Source organism: Crocodylus siamensis, chromosome 6, assembly GCF_052110815.1.
Source record: "Crocodylus siamensis isolate JL-2025a chromosome 6, ASM5211081v1, whole genome shotgun sequence".
NCBI classification, from domain to species: Eukaryota; Metazoa; Chordata; order Crocodylia; family Crocodylidae; genus Crocodylus; species Crocodylus siamensis.
In genome coordinates, this window is record NC_143400.1 from 56,395,988 (window position 1) to 56,416,142 (window position 20,155).

Here is a 20,155-nt window from a genome sequence, read left to right on the forward strand (position 1 = left end):
ACAATAGTCGAGTCATTAGAGACAACAATGTAGTAGGGCTTTGCAAAATTTTACCATGTGTTTCGTTCTGAAACATTTCAAGCTCAAAACAGTGAAACTGAAACAAAACAAAAAGCATCAAAACAGCTTTGAAACAAAATGAGGGCACTCGAAATATTTCAAAATGTTTCGAGTTTTGAAGCAGCCTAGTGGTGGGAGGCACGGAAGGGCCAGGGGTACCCTCCGAGTGGCTCCACAGCCCCATGTAGTTCAGCCCAGTGGGGAGCACAGGCCTGGCTCTCTCCGCCTCCCACCACCAGGCTGCACTCCAATCGGCTCTGCCAGCCCCACAGAGCATAGCCCAGCAGTGGGGTCTGCACGCCAGATGAGGGGAGGATCAGGCTGCCTTTCCCACCTGGGACCAGTGCTGGGCATAGGCTGCGGCCAGCACCAGACAAGATTGCTGCTGCCACAGCCAGAGCCCGAGAGAGCTGATGGGCTGTGCCAGACTCCTCCCAGGGGTGCGACTCCTTCGGACTCCTGCCTGGGACACATGGTAGCACCAATTTTCTCCAGTACTGGGTACAACCCGTGCCCAGTGCCAGTCCCAGGTGACAGGGCAGCCTCCTCTTATCTGGGGCACAGATCCGGGGGCCCACATCCCCAGGAGGAGTCCAGCACAGCCCTGCAGCCCTCCAAGGGCATGACCCCCCAGATCTTCATGCTGAATGACAGGAGACTGTTGCTGCCAGCAAATTTTGCTTTCAAGGCTTTGAGGTGTAGTTTCTGAGAATCCTCTGCACCTATCTCCTTGAAACTTGGCAGGCTTCATGCCCTCAGGAGGAGCTACCAGCCCTGCAATTTGCATCCAAATCAGGCAACAAATGACAATGTTTTAGGCATTTTCATGATTCCCCATTATAGCCTACGGATGAAACACTGAAATGAGTCAAAACAGTGAAATAGTTTCAACTAAATGAAACAGGACAGTGCTTCGAAATTAAACAAAATGACAAAACAGAATACTGTCTCTTTGAAATGGTGAAATGGACATTGAAACAAAATGGCAGTGTTTCGCACAGCCCTACAACAGTCATTTAAAGCTTGATGAGAACCCCCTATCCTACTTTTATACATTTTTAGGATCCATTAAGAGGGTATATATAGAGCAATAGTTCAAGGTAGCTGTGGAGCTAGTAAGGATAGCCCTGAGAGCATGAGAGTGATCAGATACAAACACATTTTACTATTAGTGTCTCACTGACTGGGAAGCTGGTTTTCCCTCCCCAAGGAAAACATTTCCTTTATGTGGCAGTTTGTTTGAGGAATTAGTGCATCACTATAGCCCGAAATTTTCTGTACCTTTCATCAGACTTTACTCACAAAATAGGTAGTAGAACCTAGCACTGAAATACTTGCCCTTCTGTAATACACAAATCAGACTTGAGGGAAAGGTTTCTTTTTGTGCCTGTCTTAGAGCACTTCCTAAAGGAATCCCGAATCAGACTCTTCTGAAGATAAACAGTCAGGAGTTGGGTTTTTTTTTTAATACTACTAGTGGAATCTCATCTTTCTTATTCACCATCTGATCCTCAGAGGGAGAAATATCAGTAAGAGCCCTCAAGAATGGGGAGGAGGGAACTTTGTTATTACTTTATTCTCATGAGACATTTGCAGTAATCTGCATTAAGAAAAAGCTTCCCACAGCCCTGTGCTTTGTTCAGTGGCATTTGCTGAACCATGGTTCGGACACTAGGCTACAGTTCTAAAGCAGCAGTTCCCAAACTATGGGATCGCAATATCAGTGGATGGGGTTGCAATAAGTGTGCCCCCTGAGATTTGTGCCAACACTGGGATACAGGGCCACAGCTGGGCTTGACCAGTTCTGTGAAGGAACCGCCTCTGCAGCCCAGTGGGTGGGACCCATTGTGGGAGGGAGCGCCATACCACCATGGCCTCCAAGGTCTGGGTGAACAGGAGGCATTTCAGCTCGGTAGCCATGGTGGTGCAGTGCGATGCGGTACAGCACAGCACAGTGCAGTGCAGCCCTCTTTCCTGCACCAGGTCCCATCCACAGGGTTGCAGAGCCCCTAGCGGGAGGGCAGCAGGCAGCCTGCATCTTCTCTCACCACAGGCAGTGCTGCCAACAGGGGAGGGGACAAGGGGCGGGTGGAGAAGAAACTGGGCTCTGCACTCTACTTCAGCCACAATAGCCAACACCTCCCATGGGTGGCAGCTGGGGCTCAGGCACAGCTGGTGCAGGCAGGGGGCTGAGGGCCTTCACCCTGGGGAGCCTGGTGGGGGTGGAGGGCTGTGGGTTGGGAGTGAGGGGCCATGCTGAGGATATGGGGTCATAAATGGGGTCATACCAAGGAAAATAAAAATTTGGGAAACACTGTTCTAAAGAGTCCTTGGCCCATTACTGCACAGTGGGAAGTAGGTAGGCTGACAATGCCACCAGAAGCAGTTGTGAAGAGCTGGGCCCCAAAGTTTCTCTCCATCCCACAAGCTTTTGACACACTGATTTTTCTTGTTCTGCACTGGGCTGAAAATATTCCTTTCAACTTTATTTGTGAAGAGCCAGGAACACACACACACACACACACACACACACACACACACAAAACCAAACTGCCTCATGGCTGGCATATGCTCTTCAAAATTACACACTGAAAACCTTTCCCAATAAAGGAACTCAATAAGTTTTCTCCAGAAAATGACATCAGTGGCAGTCCCTTGATACAAGGATGGCAGTCTTCTGGTAAATAAGGAAGCAATTAGCAAGTTCCTAGATGACAGAATAGGCCAATCCAAGATTCGCATTCTCTGAAAAAAACAGAGTTTCAAAAACCTGACATCCTCCAAGAAAATAAAAGGCAGGTTTTGTCAAACACTGTTACCGGCTCTAATCTTGAGCAACTACGATGCTGAGTAAAGGTTTTTCATATTTTCACCTTGTTCCACCTTCTCTGGATCCATGACAACAGCCTTCTCCACCACAGAAGTTACCCCAGTCTCCAGCAGCTGGCTCTTAGATGCCAATGAAAGCACGCAGAGACTCTACCGTCTGTAACTTGCGTCTCAGGTCTACCATCTCGATAAAGATAAGGATCAGAAGACAACATTAATTTATGAAATGCTGTACTTAATTCAGACAGGCTGAAAGGAAAAATACTGAACTAAAGGCATGAATATTTTGACATGACAATCCTTTTGGTGCCATCATTTCACCTAACAGGCAATTTTTTCAGATGAGGTTCCTAAAAAAATAAAAAAAGGAGTCCAATGTTTAGGATCACTAACAACCTACAACTCCTAGAGTCTGAAGCAGGAACTATGGGTGCTGAGTACCTCTCGAAGTGAAGCCACCCTTTATTGCAGGCATCCAAATATGGGCTAGGATACTAGCATCAGAACTTTCAGGCTCAGAAAGCATAGGTATTCATTTCTATCATCATAACCCTTCTCGTTGTTCCCCCATCAGTGTGCTTAAAATAACTGCTTTGTCCAGTCAGAGTTTAAACCGGTTTGAAAATGGCTGCAACCTGTTTGAGATAAACCTGGTTGAATGTAGTGTTAGACTTAATGGATTTGGGTCAAACAGCTTTATGCAATGTCAGTCTTAGACCCCTTCCTTCTTCAACTTAAACCAGAGTCCCTCAGTGCCCCAGATGCTTTGCAGCCCTGGACGGGGCTCTCTGCTCCCCTCTGCTACCTAGATGAAGCTCTGGCAGAGACGGCAGCAGAGCAACGTCTGCACTGAACTTCTGTTCTGTTACAGGTTTAAACCAGTTTCTGATAATTTAAACCACTTTATGTGTAACGTCTGTCCCTAGCCTATGTAATGTGCTTAGAGCACAACCTCAAATTTGCCAAACAGTCATGCCCACAACTGAAAACCTACAATTGGAAATCCAGGACACATGGCACTGGACCATCCATAAGGTTATGTACAATGTTCAGTACATTTCAAAGCTCTAGCAAATAAATGTTATGAGAGGTATACAAAGATAAAGTAGCATCATTTCGCCTTCTATATCTCACTAATGGCAGTCTGGCAGCCAAACTCCAGCATCAGTGATCATTCCCATGTAACCTAGGTGAACATTTTTATACAATGGGAATAGAGTCAACAGCTTTTCATGCTTTATCTAATATACCAGCTATTCTTTACAAATAAAGCTAGTGATCTTCATCAACCTGGATTAGTTTACAAATCAAGTGAAGATACTGGACAGCAACATGTCAGATTTCCTAAGAATTACTGATAATTTGTGCCAGACCATGACCTGTCATAACTTCTTTTTTATTTAAAAAAAAAAAAAAGGCTTCATAATGTAATGCTTTGTTGGTGGCTCATTGGTTTTAATTCAACTGAGAGCTATGCAACACTGCCAATTACAACATGGGATGTGAGTGAATAGGGCCCTATTAGAATAACTGAACATTGAAACCAAGGAAGATGTGAAGTAGTTCTCAGAGTTAATTAATTCTAATGACTTGAAAAAATAACATTTTAAATTACTGCAGAAAACTCATGTTATTAGCCATCTTCTCCTTCCCCGCCCCCCCACAAAAAAATTATTTGGTAACCATCTCTGACAGGACACATTTAAGCAGTTTGTAGATTCCTTAACTGAGACTCAAGAGCTCTCCTCCTAAACCTTAAAATTCAATGCTGAAATTTGAAATGCACCATTTCACACTTTTCACATTGAAGGATAATGGCCTTCCAAATCAATTGAACCCCATTTCATTAACAAGCATGAAAACCAACATGCTTAGCCTCTCCAATATGCTCACACACGTGCGCGCGCGCATGCACACACACACACACACACTAACAACTTAAAAGTATCTTGACTTTTCTTCACTACAGAATTAAACTACATCGCCATAGTGTAGAACAATCTCAAATTAAGAGTTGAGGTAAATGTAAATTCACCTTATATTACTTTAAAGAATCAACAGCTTGATGCTCTGTTTTATGTTACCTATTGAGTAAGTCCAGTCCCTATTCTTGCTAATAGTTTATCCTTTCCCTTCTGTTTTTTTTTAAACGATGGAACACAAAACAGCACTCAAATCTGGGAAACAGTCCTGTACACTTAATTGTACCCCAGCTCAATCAAATTTAAGACAGTATTTAGAAGGCAACAACAGAGAAGGAAAATTACCCAAAATGAGTTGCAAAGAAGTGAGAGAAAAATGCAGAAAGACCAAAGAAGGCAAAAGACTAACAATTAGAAAGCCCTCCACAGATAAAATAGCAACACTGTGTAATTAGAGATTATATCATAATATAGGCCCCAGGGTCATTTCTATTACGATTGCACAAACAACATTTATTCTAGTATCTCCTAACATCTGAGCACTTGACTTTGCAATCCTTTAAAACACATGCTTACAATATTTATTCTAGCTGCGTTGCGAAGTAAAAGTTACACATCTGAAGACGCTTGTGCCATTATTCACTTTAATAAGTCTGGGCAAAACAAGGTTGCACTCCAATATACTGTCCTTTGTGTATAGGTATTATTACAGAATGTGTAACATGCTAAGGATTAGACTGATTTCAAGGGCAGCCTTATGAGAAGAATAAGCAAGCTGAAGGACCACGGAGTTAACTCCAAAAGGCAAATCTCAGAGAAACAGCTCTTTTGAGGGGTCAGGGGAAGGTCCTTCCCCTGCACCGAATTCTGGGGTAAGCTGGAAAAATCACTACCCACTTCTCACACTAATGAAGTACAGTACTTAGTTCTTTCTGGAAGGGAATAAAATATGCATTTGGGGGTGGAGGGGAGAATGTGGAGAATAAGGAGGATCTGAGATTAAGCTGGAGAAGCTGTGAAGCCAGTTTTCAGGCTTCTCCAGCATGGTTCACAAAACCAGGCACAGAACTGCCAGAAGAGAGGGATTAAAGGAATAATATTAAAAGGAAATATTTTATACAAAGTGTTGAGCAAAGAATGAAGCTAAAGAAAAAGAAGAGAGGAGCATGCCATTGAAGACTCCTTTGATTTTTCATACAGACTTTTTTTTTTTTTTAAAAGTATGCAGGCATGTATAAAAGATGGTAATAGGACATAACAGTGAAGCATTGCTTTTTTTATGAAGCGAAGTGGTCTAGTACATTAGATCAGGCATTAGAGGTTTGAGTTATAGCCTCATTGTATAACCATAAAGAGTTATGTAAAATAAAAGACTAATGTACTTATTAATTTTTAAGGAGTACAAGGACAATAGCATTGTTTTCTGGAACTACACCAAATCTGCATATAATACCCACACCCACACCTATCCACAAAACAAAAGGTTTTGTCTTTTAATAGCAAGTAATACTTCTTGAAAATGAAGAGTGTGGCTTACAATGTTGTGATTGGAATGTTCTTCATTGATTTCAAGAGGCAAACCAGGAACTGGTCATAAAACTGAGTTCCTTCATCAGCATTTCAGCTGTAAGTGAATCACAATTATTGTTGGCAGCACAGGAAGAGTAAGAAGTTACTTTGGGAAGTGGAGCCTCAAGTTAAAGCATATATTTGTTAAGATAATGGCTAAGGACAGACATTCAAAAAGCTCGAGCCTGAATTGTTCAATCTTTGCAGGTTAGTCTAACCCGTGTAGATTGAACCGGCAAGCAAGTGAATAGACATTCACTACTGATTTGCAGCAAGAGGCCTGCAGTGGCTCAGGCCAGAAGCCTGGGACAATAGATCAAGCCCTCCCTTCCCTTCCACAGTGGCTGGGTGAGGGGGAATCTAACCTGAGGTGGGGGGGGACCTAACCAGGCTACAGCAAGCCAATTGGAGAGGGGTTTAAACCACCACCCCGGCCTGCAGGGACACCAGGTGGGGTGTGCCTGGAAGGGGGTTGGGGGAGAGTGGAAAGCAGCCCTTGCCAGACTTTGGTGGGGGGGGGAAAGGGGGGGCATAGAAAGTGGTCAGACCTGGGCCCCAACCAGATGCCAGTCCAGCATGGCCCTTAAGGCAAAGGGGGCAGGGAAGGGGTATACTCCCCACACCATCCCCTCTCCCATTGGGACTCCAGCCAGGGTCTGCCTGGATGAGGTGCAATCCCCTGTTAGGGTCCCAACCCCTTGCCACTCCATGGGCAGGGACATGCCCGACAGGGCCCCCTGAGGCAAAGGTGGTTTATTCCCTTCTCCCTTCCCTCTTTCCCCCCCCACATCTCATAGAGGATCCCAGCCAGAGTTTGCCTGGCCAAGGCAGAGTCACTCCCTGCTTGCCGCTCCAGCAGCAGGGGCAGAGATGTGGTGAGACACCAGCCAGCTTGGCCCTCTAAAGCGAATGAGGCAGGGTGGAGGTTTATTCCCCCTGTCCCCATCTCCCAGGAGGATAGCACAGGGATCTACCAGCTCCAGCCGCTGCCTCTGCCACTTCATAGTTAGTTTCCTAGTTCCTAGGGTCGGAAGGGACCTGAGTAGATCATCTAGTCCAACCCCCTGCCATGGCAGGAAAGGGTACTGGGGTCAAATGACCTCAGCAAGGTGTACATCTAGCAGCTAGGTTTGTACCCAGATAGGCAGATCCCAGCTGTGCTTCCCTGATGGGAGAGGGGACAGAGGTGGAAATAAACCCACTCCATGCCCCCTTCACTTCAGGGGGCCATGCCAGCTGGCATCTGGCTACACCCCTGCTTCTAGATTATGGAGTTAAGCTGAATTTTGGGATAGCCACAGCCCCCGCAAGCCCTCCCTAGTACCACCGCCATCACTGCTCAGCAGTCTGCAGCAGTTCTGCCTGCCCTGCTCCCTCCCACAGTGCAGCCCCTCCCCACTGGGAAGAAGTTTATACTCCCTGGGACACCATGACAGGGGCTGCTGCCCCATCAGGGTACATCCCTCCTTGCCAATCCAGCAGCAGGGGAATGGCCAGACACCAGCTGGCATGGCCCCCAGAGGCAAAGGGAGTCTGGGACACAAGTTCTATAAACTGGTTTGACCTCAAACAGTTAAAGCTGAAGAGTAAATGTTTTCAATCCGAGCCTTCAAGAGGCCGAGAAGCGATTAATTACTACATTCAACTAGGTTTATCTTAAGCCAGTTTCAGCCATTTTGAAACTGGTTTGTATGCACTGAACTTCTGTTCTAGTACAAGTTTAAACCACTTTCTGATCACAAACTGGCTTCTGTGCAATTTCTGTCCCTAGCCAATGTGACCAAACCCCTGAATCCATCTACAAGATATCAACTGAGAGTTAACAAAGAGAGCCCCAGACATAACTACAAACACTTGTAGAGAAACAAGGTGGGTAAGAGTGCTCAGAAACCCCCCTTGGCTCAGCAAGGGCATTCACGAATGCCTGAGGACTAAAAGGGGGACGTACAACCAGTGGAAGGGAGGAGCTATCACCAAGGAGGAGTACTTCTCCTTGGCCCATGAGTGTAGGAGGGCTATTAGGAAGGCCAAGGCAGAGATGGAACTCAGGCTAGTGTCCAGGATTAAGGACAACAAAAAGTCCTTTTTCAAGTACATTGGGAGCAAGAAGAGGGCACCAGGCAATGTAGGGCCCCTGCAAGACACAAACAGTAATCTTGTGGCTACACCAGACAGCAAAGCTGATATTTTAACAGTTTCTTTGCCTCTATTTTATTGAGCAGGGACCAGGATATCCCACCCACCAGAGGTAGGGACAATCTTGGGGATAGCTGTCAGGCCTTCAGTCAGTGCAGATGCAGTTAGGGATCTTCTGGAAGGGCTAGACATTTTTACACCTGCGGGCCCAGATGACCTTCACCCAAGGATGTTGAGAGAGCTGGCAGGGGTCATCGCGGAGCCCTTGGCCCGGCTGTATGAACATTCATGGTCATCTGGCCAGGTGCTGGGGGATTGGAAACTGGCTAATATGGTCCCAATTTTCAAGAAGGGGAGGAAAGAGGACCCAAGTAATTATAGGCCTGTAAGCCTCACCCCAGTGCTCGGGAGAGAATCATCAAGGAGCACATCTGAGGGGGGCCAGCAGGGGGGATCATGCTCAGGGGCAATCAGCATGGGTTCATCAAAGGCAGGTCCTGCCTGATCAACCTGGTTGCCTTTTATGACCAAGTAACTAAATCCTTGGATGATGGTGTCATCGTGGACATAGTCTTCCTGGACTTTAAGAAGGCCTTTGACACCGTCTCTCACCCCATCCTCATCAATAAATTAAGCGACTGTGGCACTGATGCTTTCACAGTCAGATGAGTAAAAAATTGGCTGATGGGGCGCACCCAGAGAGTACTGGTAGACAGGCTGTACTCAACCTGGCGAGATGTGAGCAGTGGGGTACCCCAGGGCGCTGTTCTCAGGCCCGCACTGTTTAACATCTTCATAAGCGACTTGGACGAGGGGGTGGAAAGCACGCTGTTCAAGTTTGCTGATGACACTAAGATGTGGGGCAAAGTGGACACGCTTGAAGGGAGAGAGAAGCTGCAAATAGATTTAGACAGACTACAAAAGTGGGCAGATGAGAATAGGGTGGGGTTCAACCTAAACAAATGCAGGGTGCTACACCTTGGGAGAAGGAATCCACAGCATACATACACGCTGGGGAGTTCCCTTCTTGAAAGCACAAAGGCAGAAAGGGATCTTGGAATCATTATTGACTCAAAGATGAACATCAGCCGGCAATGCCAGACCACAGCCATCAAGGCCAGCCAAACCTTGTCATACATCCAAAGGTGCATCTCTAGCCAGTCCAGAGGGGTGATACTCCCCCTCTGTGTGACACTGGTCAGGCCACAGTTGGAGTACTGCATCCAGTACGGGGAGCCGGACTTCAAAAGGGATATGGCCAGCCTGGAGAGGGTTCAGAGGAGGGCCATCCACTTGGTGAGGGGGCAGCAGAACAGACCCTACCTGAGGGACCTGAACCTGTTCAGCCTCAGCAAAAGGCGGCTGAGCGGGGACCTGGTGGCTGCCTACAAATTCATCAAGGGAGGTCAACAGAAAATAAGTAACGCCCTTTTCTCCCCAGCACCACCTGGGGTGACAAGGAACAATGGTAATAAGCTGATGGAGAACAGGTTTAGGTTACAGATCAGAAGGCAATATTTTATAGTTAGGGTGGCCAAAATCTGAAACCAATTTTTCAGGGAAGACAAGTTTCCTCGCCCCTACCTTGGGCAAATTCAAGAGGAGGTTGGATGACCACCTGTCTGGGGTCTTATGAATTCAGCATTCATTTCTGCCTGTGGCTGGGGGTCAGGCTAGATGATCTATTCAGGTCCCTCCTGACCCTAGCTACTATGAAATGATGAAACTATGAAACTTACCCCTTGGGAAAGTGTTTCTCAAACCTGGGTGGGACTGTTACATACTTCCTATTGCAGCTGCCAAATACCAGCACTGGCAGAAATTGGTAGCAGACGATATGGCAGTGAGAATCTGGCTTCAATATAGGGGCACAAGAGGATCCCTATACTCAACTGGCTGCTGCCACTGTAACACAGAGTTCCTAGGACTCCTCCATTCTAGCACCCCTCCACCCCTAGTTAAACTAATGCACAGCCATAAAGGAAGAAATTGTTTGCTTTGAGATGATATGCATAGAGTGCCAACACTGAAAAAATTTGGATGGGTGAAGACATAAAATAAGTGCATTTGGATTTAGAAACTGTAAGAAGAGGAATGAAAATGTGTGTAAAAGGCTCAAAACAGAAGCTGCAAAACTTTGAAGACCTTCACATATGTTCTTAAGGGCACAGTCTCATAGTTATAATTAATACAGCAAATGTTGCAATGTTCTTATATTAATAGCTGAACTATGAAATGTACTACAAAGTGGATTTGCTTCAAAAGGGGCCAAAACAATATCCACAGATATGAGAAATCACGAATCTCTATCTGACACTACAAAATTCCCCAGTCAGAAGCTAATATATAAAATAGATAAATTAAAAAATAAAATGTTTATTTCACATCTGCTATGGTCATGACTCAGCACGGGTAGGGTACAATAAAAGGGCAAATCTAAAATCTAGTGAGAAATTTAAAGTCTCAGGACACAGCTTCAAATCTCTTTCCATTGAGCAAAGCAAGAGTGGACAGCAATGGGGGAGGGAGGAGCAAAGTATACTACCAGGAACACCAGTTAACCGTAACATTTCAGATGGGGGTGGGGAGGAGGGGAAGGTGTTAAAAAATGTTCTGATTAACATGTAGCAACTTGATCAGCAGTGATCCAGGTTTTGTGTTTCCCACAGAAAAACAGGAGAAAAAAAACTGCTAATTTTCCTTTTTAACTGAGAAAAATGCAGATTTCTCATTTTAATGGAGAAACCACAAATTTTCCACTTTTGCAAAGAGTTCTCTAAAGGCAGGCAGATTTCCAGCCTACAACGGACCAGGGGTGGGGAAAGGGGTGGAGAGAATTGTGGTCAGGCAGGGGGTGCCATGTGCATGTCCATGTGCATGCTCACACTTGCACATGGCTACCAGGCAGCCTGGAGAGCAGATCCCACTGGTAAGTTCAGTAGGGGGAGGGACTGAGACCCCCACAGGGGTAAACAAGGAGTGAGTTGGGCAAGGCTAGGGCTGCTGCCCAGCCAGGCGGTGTGTGGGGATTGGGGCTCAGGGCTGGAATGCACAACCAAAAGGGCCTGGATGGGGAGTGGGACAGGGCCATGGGTGGCTCATCCAGGGGAAGCTTTCTGGTGCATTATAAACTCCTGGAGGCAAGGGGGCACATGCCCCCTAGATCTGTGCACAAGGTGGGTGCAGGCTGCCAGCTGTGGGCTTGGGCTACCCACCCTGCTGTCCTCCCCACAGGGCCTCTAAAGCCCAGTGGGCAGGACCCAGCACAGTAGGGCAGAGTGGGGTGAGGCAGGGAAGCTGCTTGCTATTACAAGCCGCGCACTGCCCTGGCAAAGCACCCTCTGCCTGCCTGAAAGAAGCAGAGGCAGTGACGCAGAGTTGTGCCCCTGGCATGCAGGGGGTGCATTGCCATGGTGGTGTGAGGTGCCCTGCCATGCCAGGTCCCAACTGCTGGGATGTGGAGGTCCCAGGGGAAAGGCAGCAGGGCAGAAAGCCCCGAGCCCACAGTGAACAGCCTGCACTGGCCCCCTTCCCCACTCCATGGGCTCCACTCCAGCCATGCCACTTGTGAAGGAGGGGGAGCTCGGCTCCATACTGCACTCAGCCTCAGCAACTGTCAGCAACAGGCCTGTCGCTGTGAGTAGCAGTTGGGGCTCAGGCACTGCTGCGTGGGGCAGAGGCTATGGACTCAGGTTCCTGGTCTTGTAGGCGTGGTCGCTTGGGCTCCCTCTGGCAGGGCTGGGTCTGTGGCTTGGGAGTGAGGGGCCTGGACTTGCACCCTAGTGAGCTAAGGCAGCAGGGGAAGCTTTGATTTCCTATGATAAAAACCGAAAATCAAAACACCAAAAGTTTATATGTATTTAGAATTTATTTAATTACAGTGATTAAGGCACTGGTAAGCTTCCAAATTGCTTTAAAATTGTAACTATATCAATAAAATGTTGCGTTCAATCGATTTAGTGGCGTTTCATTTTAATCGTGGATTTGAGGGTTTTTAAATCAGAGAATTGACAATTTTTAAACAAAGAAAATCAGGATCCCTGTATCAGAAAAGAGTTTTATAAACTCCATTCTTTTAATGTTTTTTCAAATGTTCCAACAATGCATGTAAACACACTCTTAGAAACAAAATAAATAAGTCACTGATAACTGAAAGCAGAAACAGTTAATTTGCACTAAAAAGCTTGGACACTTTCATTCTCTGTGATGGTGGTAGAAATATAAATCAGTCAAGCATTCTTCAAAAGAAAAACAAGAAGCATGAAAACCTGTATTCCCAACAAAGCTATGAAACTCCATTTGCATTATCTGTTAACTCCATTTGCATTATCTGTTAAACTTCACTTGCAAGAGAAAAACAAATGCATAAGCAACACCATCAGCATTTCAGCTCAATTGTAAAGAAAATTATTTTACTGTTAACAGATGATTTAAACACTGCACAGTAGCATCCTGAAACTAAACATTAATTTCCCTACAGAACTGCCTAGGTAGGTGTTACTTTCAAGCTCTTTACATTTACTTCTAAAAAGGCATGTGTATAGAAATAAGAAAAATCAGTTAACAGAACTCACTACGCTTTTCTAGCCCCTATATACCTAGAAAGCTTAGTAGATGTCTGGTAGTTATTCCAAGCATAGCTGGAAGAAAATGTATAGGTAATATACAATACAAGCAAGTTACCACATTGCTGTTGAATGTGTACCCTTATTCTTAGGTTTCAAATTCACTAACAGTCAATGCTGGAAATGCATTGGTTAATTAATTCAAAATCCTTTAAGGAAAAAACAGTGCAGCTGGACTCAATGCTAGCTAAGCAATTACTTCCTACAGAGCTCAGAGTCCAACAAAACTCTTAACTCAGGCCAACTAACTCTTTTATATATAAAAGATGGGCACCCTGCCCCGCCTACCTCACCCTGTGATAAAAGTACATCACAGTTGTAAAGTGGAGATTCAGAACTTTAAAAATACCTGATATAATGCAGCTTTATTTCAGAAGTCTATTTATATACATAGGATAAAGCCATTAAATTATATGACAATCAACTATTTTTCCTACAAGGCCCCGCCTCATTTTATGCACGGCATACAGAAGGCTCACTGAATGAGTAATTAGTCAGCATATGTAGACTATAAAACTCATTGAAGATAGGAAATAGCCTTTTGTTGCATTTGTATTTATCTAGGCTGAATGGGTCCTATTGTAGGATTAATGTTCCTGGATGCTATTTTGTTTTATCTTCATCTTTCAGCATTTAGTCCCTGCATGGTTACCTTATGCTATTCCATGCTATTATTTACTTGTGAGCTTTATTATAATGCCCCTCACAATGCATTGATCTAAATCAGGAGTTTCCAAACTATGCTTTGCACACCCCTGGGCATATGCAAGACATCCCTAGGGGGGTTGATGAGTGAAGTGACAACTGAGCTGAACCTACACAAAATCTATACGACCAAACTGAAATAACAGTGCATCTTGCACATAAATGCAAGGTGGTGGCTGAGACCATGCAAAACAGAGCAATCCCAATTGATTTGGTTCTCTGTGCTACATTATGCTAAATCAGAGTGTTTATACTTTTTAAAAGCTAGGAAAGAAACCCTCCTACACAAAAGACAGTGGCTGGGGCAAAACTGGACTTTAGTGACAAGACTGCCGTAAGAAGAAGGAAAAAAAAAAAAAGAAAAAAAAAATCAGGCTCCGCTAATGATGGCAACCCATTAGGTATAGAGAAAGTGGAGCTTGCAGCACCCAATACCAGACCCATGCCATAAGATAATAAGTCATAATAAAGGCCAGGGCAAGAGCGGATGAGGATAGTGAGAACGCTATCAAGAACAAACAGTTGCTCCGCTAGTGGTTGCCACCCACTGGACATTGAATTAGATAGGCTTGCAGGACAGATCTAGCCCTCAAACCTGCAAAAATCTAATCCAGTCCCCCATTAACAGTGTCCCAACCATTTATCCAACCTGCAATTCAGGTTCCATATTTTACTAACGGTGCGCTGATCCCTGCCTACCACTCGAGCATCCTACTCTTTGTAAGAGGGATGGCAGCTCTCCCCCTCACTACAGCCAGTGGCCATTACCACTGCTGAAACAGTCACTCCAATATCTTCACACATCACTTGTTCAAAGGATGTTTTTTGGCTAAGGCTGCACGAGGGGGAGGAGAAGGGGGAGAAGAAAGACAGCAGCACTCCATATAAAAAGTGTGCTTCCCCTCATCCTCACCACCTCCCCAAGGCTGCAGCAGGGACACAGCTTCCAGGTGGTGATCTTCACCCATGTCACAGCTAGAAGGCAGGGGACACAGCACCAGTTTGGACACAGCTTCCAGCTGCCCAGCCCCAGCACAGTTCCCTATCAGCTAGAAGCTGTACTCTTGCCCCAGACAGGGAGCAAAGGACTAAGAGAAGCAGCAGCAGTGCAGATGCAGCCCCCCGCTGCTTGGCCCGAGGTAGTGTGGGGAGAGACGTGCAGTGTTGAAGCTTACTGGCTTGGGCTAGACTGGAGCTAGATTATTCCAACCTGTGTCTTGTAAATGTTGTCAGCTGCTGACAGACATTTTTGCCATAAAACTCAAATTTATTATTCTTCTAGTTCTAACTGCAAATGGACAGGAGGTCCCACAGACATAAATTCATTCATTTCAGCACCCTGATTTATTCTATGCAATCAATGAGGCAATAGCTTCATGGGTGGGGGGAGAGGAGGAGAGAAGAGGGAGGCATGTGCTTGCAATTAAAAGTTGCATCATGGGTAAGATCAAGGAAATATTTTATGGGTATGCAAGCAACCCTAATTCAAGAGATTCTTAAATTTCTGAGAATTTGAAATTGCAGCCCAATGTATTTTTTTTATTACATACATAAGTGAGTGGTGAAAGTAAAAGAGAATAAATTATCATCACCAGGAGTGTGGGGAGGGAGGGGGTAGCAAGAGGAGAAAGAGAAAATGATGAACCACAAGCAGGGAAAGGAGACAGGAGAAAAGATGTCCTTGGAGAGCAGGGAGAGAGAAGCTGACAATGCTGGGACTATAAGGGACAGGGGCAAGGAGTCAATCAGCTGAGTGGTATAATTATAGTAACAAAGTAGTTTCAGGTTGTTGAGAAAGAGGTTAGGACTCCATTAGAAAAATGTCAATGAATTAGGATTATAGGAGGAAAGGAAAAGTACTTGCAAGTGAAACTACTATGAGCTGCCAATTTCCTAAAATGGGACCTGCAAATGCTATTCTCTGTTAAATTATCCCAAATGTTGGGGGCTGCTTGGTCAAGCTGCTAGCTAATTAATTGCCACCACTTAATTTCCTGATCACATGTATGAGGGGGGAAATGCCCACTAAGATTTCATACAAAAGAATTGTTCTCAGTAGTTTAAAGTAATCTTCCCAACGCATCCCCTTGAATTGTGTGTTAAGTAGCATAGAAACGAATAAGAAAGCATATCCATTAAAAGAATACTTTAAAAGTCATTCACCAGAGACCACTGAGGGGGGGAAGGGAAAATCATGCAATATCTTAGAGAAAAATACTGCATGATAGTTAACATTTTGCCTTTAAATGAATGCCTCTGCAATAAAGACAGGGAAGAGCCTATATTTATGTTTAACATTTGTAGCACATTATTGAACAGGCTGTTCTTTTAATTAAAATAAACCAAAGTTAAAACTAAGATTATAAGAACTTGTCAGGTACAATCATTCTAAATTCTTGATACATTAGTGTTCCCAGGACAATTACTCTATATGCCTCAAACAAAGTCTGGTCCTTATTTCACCACCTAGTTTATGAGCAGACAGGCAACAACGTCTGGAAGTTGCTTGCAGCTCCGCAGCGGAGCCCTAACAACAAGTATATTAATCAAGAGTTGGATCAGATTAACAAGTGAAATCATATTCTCCAAAAGGTTGTCCTTCAGCAAGGTTTGAATCTGCTCCCTAGTTAGAGAGAGAGAGAGAGAGAGCGCGAGCGAGCAATGACCACCACACTCCCCAAAAAAACCAAAATAAAATAAAAAAAACAAAACAAAAAACAACCTTCTGTAACCTCACCAACAGATGCAACACAAGCAATTACCAATCTAAACAACACTGCTTACAGAAAAATATTCAACTTGGATAGCTTCTGCCTTAGGCTTTTTGCATGCTAGAAGGGAGGAATAGGCTGCAATCAGACCTAGACAGGTTACAGGGGTGGGCTGATGGGAACAGGATGGGATTCAACACTGACAAGTACAAGGTGATGCACCTGGGAAAGAAGAACAAGCAGCATACCTACAGGCTGGGGAACTTCCTTCTCGTCAGCGCAGAGGTAGAAAAGGATCTTGGAGTTATTACTGATGCCAAAATAGACATGGGCCAGCAGTGTGGGGATGCAGTCAGGAAGGCCGACCGCACCTTGTCATGCATGCACAAATGCATCTAAAGCAGGTCCAAGGAGGTGATCCTCCCCCTCTATGCGGCACTGGTCAGGCCGCAGGTGAAGTACTGTGTCCAGTTCTGGGCATTGCACTTCAAGAGGGATGCGGACAGCATGGAGAGGGTCCAGAGGAGGGCCACCCGCACGATCAGGGGGCAGCAGGGCAGGCCCTATGAGGAGAGGCTGAGAGGCCTGAACCTGCTCAGCCTCCACAAGAGAAGGCTGAGGGGGGATCTAGTGGCCTGTTACAAACTAGTCAGAGGGGACCAGCAGGCATTGGGGGAGTCCCTGTTCCCTCGAGCACTACCAGGAGTGACCAAGAATAACTGTCACAAGCTGGCAGAGGGTAGATTTAGGTTAGATATCAGGAGGCGCTACTTCACGGTCAGGGCAGCTATGATCTGGTACCAAGTTCCAAGAGAAGTGGTGCTGGCTCCTACCCTGGGGGGCTTTAAGAGGAGGCTGGATGAACACCTTGCCAGGGTTGTTTGACCCCGGTAATCTTTCCTGCCATGGCAGGGGGTCGGACTAGATGATCTGCTCAGGTCCCTTCCGACCCTACCAACTATGAAACTATGAAATGTCTGTACCTAGCCTCAAAGTAGCTGCCACGGCACCTGACTGGGAAGTAGGAGCTAGCAATACCAGGTTAAAACACTCACTTTTGTTTCTCCTGCTTTTAGTGCAAATCAACTCTGACTAAACACTTACCAGCGATGCTTACTGGTGCTTTTGGAATTTGGGAAGAAATGAAACTAATTTGAGTGAGGTGCTGATTATCAATCAATCAGTAATAAGCACGGATCCTAGCTTTTGTCTATTAAAAAAACCAAAAGTATCAGATTAAAACAACCCAAAACTGCATTTTCCCATGCTTAAAATGACACACCACTATATATATAGTGGAACAAAATGCTTTACTGATATATTTACAATATTAAAGCAATTTGGAAGCCAGGGTGCCTCAATCATTTCAATAAAACAAATTCTAAATATCCATATTTTGGCATTTGATTTTTTTGTTTTTTGGGTTTTTTTTTAAATCACAGCTCTCCCTGCCCCCTTCACTCACCAGGATGCAGGTCCAGCTGTGGCTCCTCCCCTCCCCCACAGCTGCTTTGTAGCACTGAGCAGCCCCGATATGCTGGAGCCCTTTACTCGTAAGCCATAATGCCCTCCCCCCAGCGACTAAAGCAGTAAAAAAAAATATGCAATTCCATGGCTCTGGGAAAAAACACAATACACCTAAATAAGGTTTGAAATTAGTTTCTTCTAATGCCATGTAGGATTCTTGACCATGCCTACCACAAATTCAGTGCTCAAGGCAACTTTTCCTGACCCAAGGTCCACCACAAATCAAAAGTCCAAAAGGTGACCTTTAACTAAAGGTAGAAAAAAAAAAAGGGGGAACTAGAATTCCTAAAAGAAACATGTACTGACAGTTAGGTGCAACAGAGAATAATGCTTATCTGATGCTACATTTTTTAATATTAAAAGTAAATACTTCATATTTTTAAATACAAAAAGCTTACACTAAAAATTAAAAAGGAGAAGGAAAAACCCTATGAGTCTATACTACAGAAAACAAATTAAGTAACCGATGCTTGTGAGAAAATTATAATGCAAAACATTTTTTTAGGCCTTGAAGAAATGCTATGTGGATGCCCAATTTGTATTTTCATTGAAATCAACTATCAGTTTTAACATTCCTCTAGTCAGTCAACTGGCAATATAAAGTTTGTTTCAAGAATTGGGTTAATTTGAATAAGTTCCTGCTTGGTTTGAAAGAACCCCTCTTAAAAGCAGGATAGATAATAAAATATATGGGAATTCTTTCAAGAGCTCACTTAGGACATGAATGGACTAGAAAAGGTGGTTGTTAGCATATGCTTCATTGCAAAACAACTTGAGCTTGATTTCCTACAGCATCAGCATGCTGAACACCTTCTGGCTTGGTTACCATTCCCTGGCTGAAGCAGCTTTTGAGCAGCCAGGCTGTCTGAAAATTTGCCTCGTGGGAGATGCACTTAGATCAGATGTTATTGGCCCCCCTTGAGTAGCAGCAGACATATAAAGCCTCCCTCATACTGTTCCGGTTCCCTTTTTTAGGTTTGCTTCTCAGTCTCATTAAGATATATTTAAGAAATTGCAAGTTTTAATATCAAGCTGGAGAGAGCAACTGGTTTGCATCAGCCTGCACTTCTGAACACGGATTCTCTCTCAGCTGTGGAATAGCTGCCTAACACTTGATCCTTCAGCTCTTCCTTTCCCTCTTTTTACAAGCACGATTACTCTTTGTTAAAAGCAAAACACACAATATGAAACTCATTGCCCCCGCACCCACAACAACAAGTTTTCAGAGCACTAGAAATCCCTACACAGTCCAGGTGTCTGTCTAGCAAAAAAGCTACACAAGTCATCACAAGCTGTGATGTGCATTTTGAGCAATGGAAATCATGAACTGACATGATTTAGAGAACTGATCAACAATCAAGTTAATACTAACTTATCTACCACATCTCACAATTAAGGAGACACTTATCTTCAGAAGCATCCTGCTTTCCACAAAACAAGTTAAGGAAGATTTAGCTCAAATCACTTTGACTTGTACATCCACTGGGGATACAGTATGCATGTCATCATATCCCAACTTCTTTACTCTGGAGAAGCAGAGACAGCCCGCATATGATCCAGCTTGAAAAATGGAATGGATCAAGAGAACCTGTGATAAGACTATGCATCAAAACTCTTGGGTTAGTCATCAGCTAGCCACTTTCTGTAACTACTGGGTCTACATGATACTACTCCTAGTCTAGTAGGCTTCAGAAAACTGCAGTTAAACCACAGTGATCACATTAAAGGCCACAACCTGAAAGTACTGACTTCATGAGGGTCATGTTCAAGTTCTAAGGCACCCCTCTCATGCCACTGGAGGGACCCCACTAAGCTTTGCCCTTTAAGTGAACTAGTGATAGATTAAGGAACAAGGTGGAAGATTTCACCCCTTCTGTCATTCTGAGTTATAAATTATTACCTCTCCCCTTGTAAATACCTTTATCCTCTTGATAAATGTTTTCTGCCTGCTCCTCCTTTCTGACCTGGGGGAGTATTCTGCCTTTCTATCAAATCTCAAATACCAGCTTGAATAACCCAAACAGAAAAAATGAATATAAGACAACCAACAAATGTAATGAATAACTTGGCC

At 44.7% G+C, this 20,155-nt stretch overlaps 1 protein-coding gene across 5 annotated transcripts in view; it reads right to left on the reverse strand.

Moving 5' to 3' along the window:
• The window catches only part of SPSB4 (splA/ryanodine receptor domain and SOCS box containing 4), a 217,826-nt gene that overhangs the window by 118,946 nt on the left and 78,725 nt on the right, over positions 1–20,155 (reverse strand). The window contains exon 3 of one of the 5 annotated variants that reach the window (XM_090054492.1): positions 2,922–3,073. The exons of the other annotated variants lie outside the window; for them this stretch is intronic. Coding sequence (XP_089910618.1) covers positions 2,985–3,073 — 89 coding nt within the window. The 3' untranslated portion in view covers positions 2,922–2,984. Of the gene's footprint in view, positions 1–2,921; positions 3,074–20,155 lie in introns of those variants that run through there. 5 annotated transcript variants of the gene reach the window in all.